Source organism: Boleophthalmus pectinirostris, unplaced genomic scaffold (genome assembly GCF_026225935.1).
Source record: "Boleophthalmus pectinirostris isolate CB_2022bp ecotype Guang Dong unplaced genomic scaffold, ASM2622593v1 HiC_scaffold_2, whole genome shotgun sequence".
NCBI lineage: Eukaryota > Metazoa > Chordata > Actinopteri > Gobiiformes > Gobiidae > Boleophthalmus > Boleophthalmus pectinirostris.
The window spans coordinates 39,725,116-39,732,200 of record NW_026571152.1 but is presented as its reverse complement, the minus strand read 5'-3'; the positions used below and the strand labels follow the sequence as shown (position 1 = coordinate 39,732,200).

Below are 7,085 nucleotides of genomic sequence, written 5' to 3'. Positions count from 1 at the left end.
CATCTGATATAAAAATGTATTGAACAGATACATATGTACTCTATGAAACTGTTGACCTTTTTTCTGTACCATTTTTGGTTCTAAAGTTACATACGTTTTAAACAGACCATGTATGAAACATGGAACAAAAATTATTTCCCAAATTTCAAAGACCTGAAAATCATGTAAATAAATGGATGTATTTCATCATATCTTGTGTTATTTGATCTTTGAACTGTTGATGAAGGTACATGATTTTTCAAAAAAAAAAAAAGTATTTAAAATGATAAAAATTTGCTTGGAAGGACTGACATATTTTATAGAAATAGTTTCCTTTCATTTTGAAGTAATATTAAAGTATTTCGGAAGAAAAAAGTGACAAATTCATAAAATCCTGCACCTTCTACTTGTTTGCACAATTTTCCCTCTGTTACTTTTCCCTCCGTTACCATGACCTTTCTTCATAAAAAATCTTGTTACTCAAAAAGTAAGAGGTTTTTCAACCTAATCTTGTACCATATGGTAGAAAACTATATGAAGCAAATATTCAAACCAGTTTGTTAAGGATATGTAAGTGAGAACCAAGAGTTATCACTGTTTGGATTTATTGCCCAAAAAGTGCTGCATATTTCATTCCCTCTGTTACCGACATGAGTTTTTAAATTTTTAGTCAACATCTTGAAAGAATATCACATGTTTAACTTTACCCTGTTGGAGTGTAACTCTTTCCTACATTCTGATACTTTACTTATTTCAATAGTCCCTCTAGTTTCTGAATAAGAGCTGTTTGAATGTAAAAAAATCCGCCTCTGTTTCCCTCCGTTACCACTTGACCGAACCCACAAATGAACGTGAAGACAAAACAGTCGCATTTTTATTAATTTATTTTTAACAAAGGAACATTTTAACCAAAAAAAAGAGAGAAAAAATAAATAAATAGAAACAGGAGGAAGTCGTTTTAGGCCGTGACGATGCTGGACAGAAGCAGGTCGCAGTCGCCCAGCAGATAGTCTCTTTTTAACGTGGACATTTTGTTGACCACCTTAAACCGGAGCGACCTGTGTTCCAAGTCCTCCTCCGTGATGCCGTCGAAGAAGAAGTCCTCGTTGAAAATGGGGTTCCGGCTCTTCCTGATCACCGTGCTCCTCTGCTTCTGGACTTTCCCCGGGACCAGACTCAGGCTCACGCTGCAGTTTATGATCTTAGGGTCCACGGAAAGAGGGTACAGACCTTCCGCGCTGATCAGACGGACTCGGAGTCTTAGGTTTTCGGGGCAATACTCCGCGAACAACCTTAAGCTTCCGTCTTTTCCTATCGGCACCATCCTTTCCTTCATGAGTCTCTCTCGGTGCAGGTTCAGGTCTAAGGGGAACACCGCCGGAGGAGCCAGGCTGCAGTTCCCGGGAAGCTCCGCCAACACCTCGGACCCCCGCCTCATCACGTTGGGGCTGTTGTCCGTCGAACTCCCTTCGTCGGTGGACAGAGAGTTGTTCCGGGACACCATCGCCTTCCTCATGTTCCGGCTCAGAAGCAGTTCGTGGCTCAACGCTTTGAAAAGAGAAGACTTCGGGTAGCGGTTCAGAAGCGGGGAGCTAAAGGGCGAGGATTCCGTTGAGGACGTCGTGTCGCTGTCCACGGCGGGTTGCCAGGAAAAAGATCGCGGGGAAAGCCTGGAAGACAACTGGTTTAAGCTGAAGGAGGACGGAGACGGACACGGCGAAGAGGTCGGGGATAGTTTAGTGCAAATACTCGATCGACTTCTGGGTAGGAGCAACGGAGAAGCGGAGTCGTTGTGGAAAATCGACTCCTTACGGCGAGTGTGAGGGCTTTCCAGTAACGTGCAGAACCCGTAGCAAGTTTGCGTTTTGGCCAAATGCGGAAGAGACAACGCCGCTTGACTTTGCGGATCTGCGTTTGTAGTTTCCTCATCGCTGCAGACGTCTCCGGGGCTTTCGTCCACGCTCTCCACCTGGATTATATGAGGGTTGTAGATTTCATGCAGAGCCGGTTCCAGGTCCGTTTTGGGCGCAGGTTGGACCAGTCGCGGAACTCGACCCGGATCGAGGTTGTGGTGGCTGGACGGAAAGGTGGGCGGGATGCAGAACTCGGGGATGTTGTCCGGCGTGATGACGTTGGGGCAGGAGATCCGTTTGGGCTTGTGGACTTTCTCGCCGAACATGATCTCGCCGAGTTTTTGTTTGAAATCCGCTGAAGGCACAGGCGGTCCGCATCTGTCCATGGACTCACGCAGCCTCTCCACGACCCACATGGGAGGCCTCACGCTCAGATCTGCGGAAAATAAATATATACATTAATAAATAAATATAGACGGTAGAAATTGCAAGAGAAATATAAGAAACAGAAGCCATTTTTATTGTTTTGTTGCACCTTTAAACCTTGATAATCCGTGTATCATTCGTTCATTCATTTTTCAAAATAAAACCAAAAATAAGAAAATGAAAACCCAACAATTTTCTTCATTATTTGTCTCCAAAATCAAAATGAAAAAAACAGATAAAGATTTGTTTTTTCATTTTTTGATATTGTGTTTAAATGAAAAATGGAAAAAACGGATAACGATCGTTTCTGTGACTTGAACTGTGATGTGGGACTTTTGCGCCACATACGGACTGAACCAGGACTGAATCAGGACCAAAACAGGACTAAACTGTTTTCAGTCCTGGTCTGGTCCCGGTCTCAGTCCCGGTCTCAGTCAAGGTCTGGTCCCGGTCTCAGTCCTGGTCTCAGTCCCGGTCTGGTCCCGGTCTCAGTCCCGGTCTCAGTCAAGGTTTGGTCCCGGTCTCAGTCCCGGTCTGGTCCCGGTTTCAGTCCCGGTCTCAGTCCCGGTCTGGTCCCGGTCTGATCCTGGTCTCAGTCTCGATCTCAGTCTTGGTCTGGTCCCGGTCTGGTCCTGGTCTTGGTGCTGGCCTGGTTCCAGTCTGGTCCCAGTCTCAGTCCTGGTCTGTCCCGTTCTCAGTCCCGGTCCCAGTCCCGGTCTCAGTCCTGGCCTGGTCCCGGTCTGGTCCTGGTCTAAGTCCTGGTCTCGGTGCCGGTCTGGTTCCAGTCTGGTCCGGGTCTCAGTCCTGGTCTCAGTGTTGGTCTGTCCCGTTCTCAGTCCCGGTCCCAGTCCCGGTCTCAGTCCTGGCCTGGTCCTGGTCTGGTCCCGGTCTGGTCCTGGTCTAAGTCCTGGTCTCGGGGCCGGTCTGGTTCCAGTCTGGTCCGGGTCTCAGTCCTGGTCTCAGTGTTGGTCTGTCCCCATCTCAGTCACGGTCTCAGTCCTGGTCTCAGTCCTGGTCTGTCCCCGTCTCAGTCCCGGTCTCAGTCACGTCTCAATCACGGTCTGGTCCTGGCCTCAGTCCTTGATCTCAGCCCTGGTCTCAGTGCCGGTCTGGTTCTGGTCTAGTCCCGGACCTGGATCAGTCCTGGTTCAGTCCGGAATTGCAGTTTATGTCAAGAAAACGGGAAACTGTTTTTATCCGTTTTTTCCATTTTTCATTGAAACACAAAATCAAAAAACTGAAAAAAATGAATAATTTTTTTGGTTTTGGAGACAAATAATGAAGAAAATAGTTGTTTTTTCATTTTCTTATTTTTGGTTTTATATTGAAAATCAAATGAACAAATGACACACAGAATCTTGATGTTTGCTCTCCTGATCCCGTCAAGTCAAAATGTCTAAAGTCTTTAACTGTTTGTACTTTCTCTAAGGCTACGTTCAGACTGCAGGGCTTAACGCTCAATTTGGATTTTTTTGTGAAGTCTGATTTTTTTGCGAGGTCGTTCATATTTCCTGTTAAACACGACTTGCGTGCGATCTCCAGTGTGAACTTTTAACGCCCCCAAAAGTGTCCCGCATGCGCATAGTCGCCTAAACTCTGGACTTGTCTCTCAAAATCCGGTCCAGGTCTTGGTAAAATGTTCAGGTCACACGTCCACGGCCGCTTCGTTTGTTTGAGTCTTTATCCTCCTTGTATTTAGGTCGCAGGCTCTTTATTTTTTGTTGACATTGGAGCCAGGACCGTCTGTAGCCGCGCTCGGACATTTCTTTGGCATCATTTCAAAAACCGCCCAGTTCTGATAAGACTCGTCCAGTTTGTCCTGACTTCACTTTCCCTCCACTGACGAGACTCCGATCCTGACGTGTAGGTGGGATGAACGTGACCTGACCGTTCAGACTGAAGTCGCGTGTCAAAAGATCAGATATGTATCAGCTTTTAGGATCAAATATCCATGTGGCCTGGGTCACATTTGAAAAAAAAAAAAAAAATCAGATCTGTGTCATTAAAAGATCAGATACAGGAGCATAGGGGTGAAAAAAAATCAGTTTTGGGTCACTTCAGGCTGCAGTCTGAACATAGACTAATATCACAATAAAAAAAATAATAAATAAATATTCCCATAACAATATTACCTCAATGAATATGCAAAGATTTTAACAGCATTTTAATAAAAAATCCATTCAAAACAATACACTGCAAAAACTAAATCTAGTCAAGTTAAGATGACTTCAAATAAGAAAGTTTTATCATGATTTGAGTAAATTTCACTTACAAGTAAAATTATTTGACAGACTTTTTGTGCTTAAAATATGAAAATACATCTTGGCTGCACTTAAAATAAGAAAAACGACAACTTTTTGCACTTAAAATAAGAAACAAAATGCAATGTGGCTTGAATTAAGAAATCCACATAGATAATTTTACTTGTTAAGTTGAATCTACTCAAATAAAGTAAAATAATGTTCTTAATTTAAGTCATTTTAATTTACTAAGATAGTTTTTTTTGCAGTGCATAGATAATTATTTTTATTCACTCGTAAGTATCATAGGTGAATGTATTTTTATTTATTTATTTATTTTTATAAATTTAAATTTTTTTTATTTTATTTTTAACAACCCATTTTTTCTGTTATTTTTATTATTATTTATTATTTTTCATATGATTTTTTTATTCCTTATTTTTTTCTTATTCTTATTTTCTTTTATTTTGTTTATAATTCACTTGTCTTGTCTTTCTGCATGTGACTCTGTGTGTCCTGACACGTGGACACTTTATGAAAAGAACAATAATTTACAAATGACACAAAAATTAAAACCACATTACTGTAATAAAAATCTGCATTCAAAAAACCTCCAAAGAATCTGCCTTTCTTTCCCTACCCCTTTTAAAATTAGTACGACGTGTTTAATAGACTCAAAATATTATTAGTAAGTATTAGTAATATTATAATTACTGTAAATATGACTTAACTTGTCTTAAATAGTTTGAATATTATCCACTGGAAAAAAAAAACAATATCAACGTAATAACTTACCTAGATATTGTTTTTTTGACTGACTTAAATTACGAACGATTCAACTTGAAAAGTAAAATTACCTACCAATGGAATAAGTTTGTTTTTCTTAATTCAAGCAACATTTGATTTTGTTTCTTATTTTAAGTGCAAATAGTTGTTGTTTTTCTTATTTTAAGTGTAGTAAGATTGTACTATTTTCATATTTTAAGTACAAAAAGTCAGATAATTTGACTTGTCAAGTGAAATGTACTCAAATCATGATCAAACTTTCTTAATTCAAGTCGTCTTAACTTGGATAGATTTTGTTTTTTGCAGTGCAGCCTAAAGAAATAAACTACGACTACTAAAAATATCTCAAAGGGCACATATTAAGTCCTGGTTTAGTCCTGGTTTAGCTGAGACCTGGTTTAGTCTTGATTTAGACCTGGTTTGGTCTTGGTTTAGTCTTGGTTTAGACCTGGTTTACTTTAGTCCTGGTTTATTTTAGACCCGGTTTAGTTTAGTCCTAGTTTAGTTAAGACCTGGTTTAGTCCTGGTTTCGACCTGGTTTAGCCCTGGATTAGTCCTGGTTTAGACCTGGTTTACTTAAGTCTTGATTTAGTTTAGACCTGGTTTACTTTAGTCCTGGTTTAATCCTGGGTTAGACCTGGTTTAGATCGGGTTTAGTTTAGTGTTGGTTTAGATCTGGTTTAATCCTGGTTTAGTTTAGACTTGGTTTAAACCTGGTTTAGTTTAGTCCTGGTTTAGACCTGGTTTGGATCTGGTTTAGTCCTGGTTTAGATCAGGTTTAATTTAGTCCAGGTTTAGACCTGGTTTAGTCCTGGTTTATCTTAGACCTGGTTTACTTTAGTCCCGGTTTAATCCTGGTTTAGTCCTGGTTTAGACCTAGTTTAATTTAGTCCTGGTTTAGACCTGGTTTACTTTAGTTCTGGTTTAGTTTAGACGTGGTTTACTTTAGTCCTGGTTTAATCCTCGTTTAGACCTGGTTTAGACCTAGTTTAATCCTGGTTTAGTCCTGGTTTAGACCTAGTTTAATTTAGTCCTGGTTTAGACCTGGTTTAGTTTATTCCTGGTTTAGTTAAGACCGGGTTTAGTCACGGTTTGGTCCTGGTTTAATCCTGGTTTAGACCTGTTTTAGCTGGTTTCTGCTCAAATAAAATAAAACATAAATAAATTCAAAGTTTTCTTACCTCGAGTCAAACAGTGATGCTTCGACAAACTCTCTGAAACTGACGAGTGTGTCCTGAAGCTGACGAGTGTGTCCTGAAGCTGACGAGTGTGTCCTGAGCTGACGAGTGTGTCCTGAAGCTGACGAGTGTGTCCTGAAGCTGAGGTGATGCTCTTCTGAGACTGTTCCAGAGCTCGGGTCGGTTTAACTCCGGTCAGGCTCCGTCCCACCCGCCCGCCCCTCGCCCAAGCCCCGCCCCCTCCACACTCAAACCCGTTCCCATGGCGACGGCGGGCTGGGACCACACCGTCGAGAGAGAGAGAGAGATAAGATTACCTCAACAGATGTTTTAAAACGAGCCCACGTCAGCCGCGTCACGTCTTTACACACACACAGAGCAGAGGTCGGGTTTGTTAGAAATAAGGACGGACCGAGGGCAGAGGGAAAAATACTACTACTACTACTACTAAAAGTATCTTAAAGGACACATATTCAGTCCTGACCTGGTTTAGTCCTGGTTTGGTTTAGTCCTGGTTTAGTTTAGTCCTGGTTTAGACCTGGTTTAGTTATGGTTTAGGTTAGACCTGGTTTGGACCTGGATTGGACCTGGTTCGGACCTAGTTTGGCCTTGGTTTAGACTCG

The 7,085-nt window shown here is 41.6% G+C and overlaps 1 protein-coding gene across 1 annotated transcript; it reads right to left on the bottom strand.

Annotated features, from left to right (window-relative positions):
- Positions 1-937: 937 nt before the first annotated feature.
- Positions 938-6,566, bottom strand: c2cd4a (C2 calcium dependent domain containing 4A). Its single transcript, XM_055155684.1, has 2 exons — positions 6,466-6,566; positions 938-2,268 (listed from the first exon to the last, which is right to left on the bottom strand). The coding sequence occupies exon 2, from the start codon at positions 2,246-2,248 to the stop codon at positions 938-940; it is 1,311 nt and encodes a 436-aa protein (XP_055011659.1). The 5' UTR covers positions 2,249-2,268; positions 6,466-6,566.
- Between the last annotated feature and the right edge of the window lie 519 nt (positions 6,567-7,085).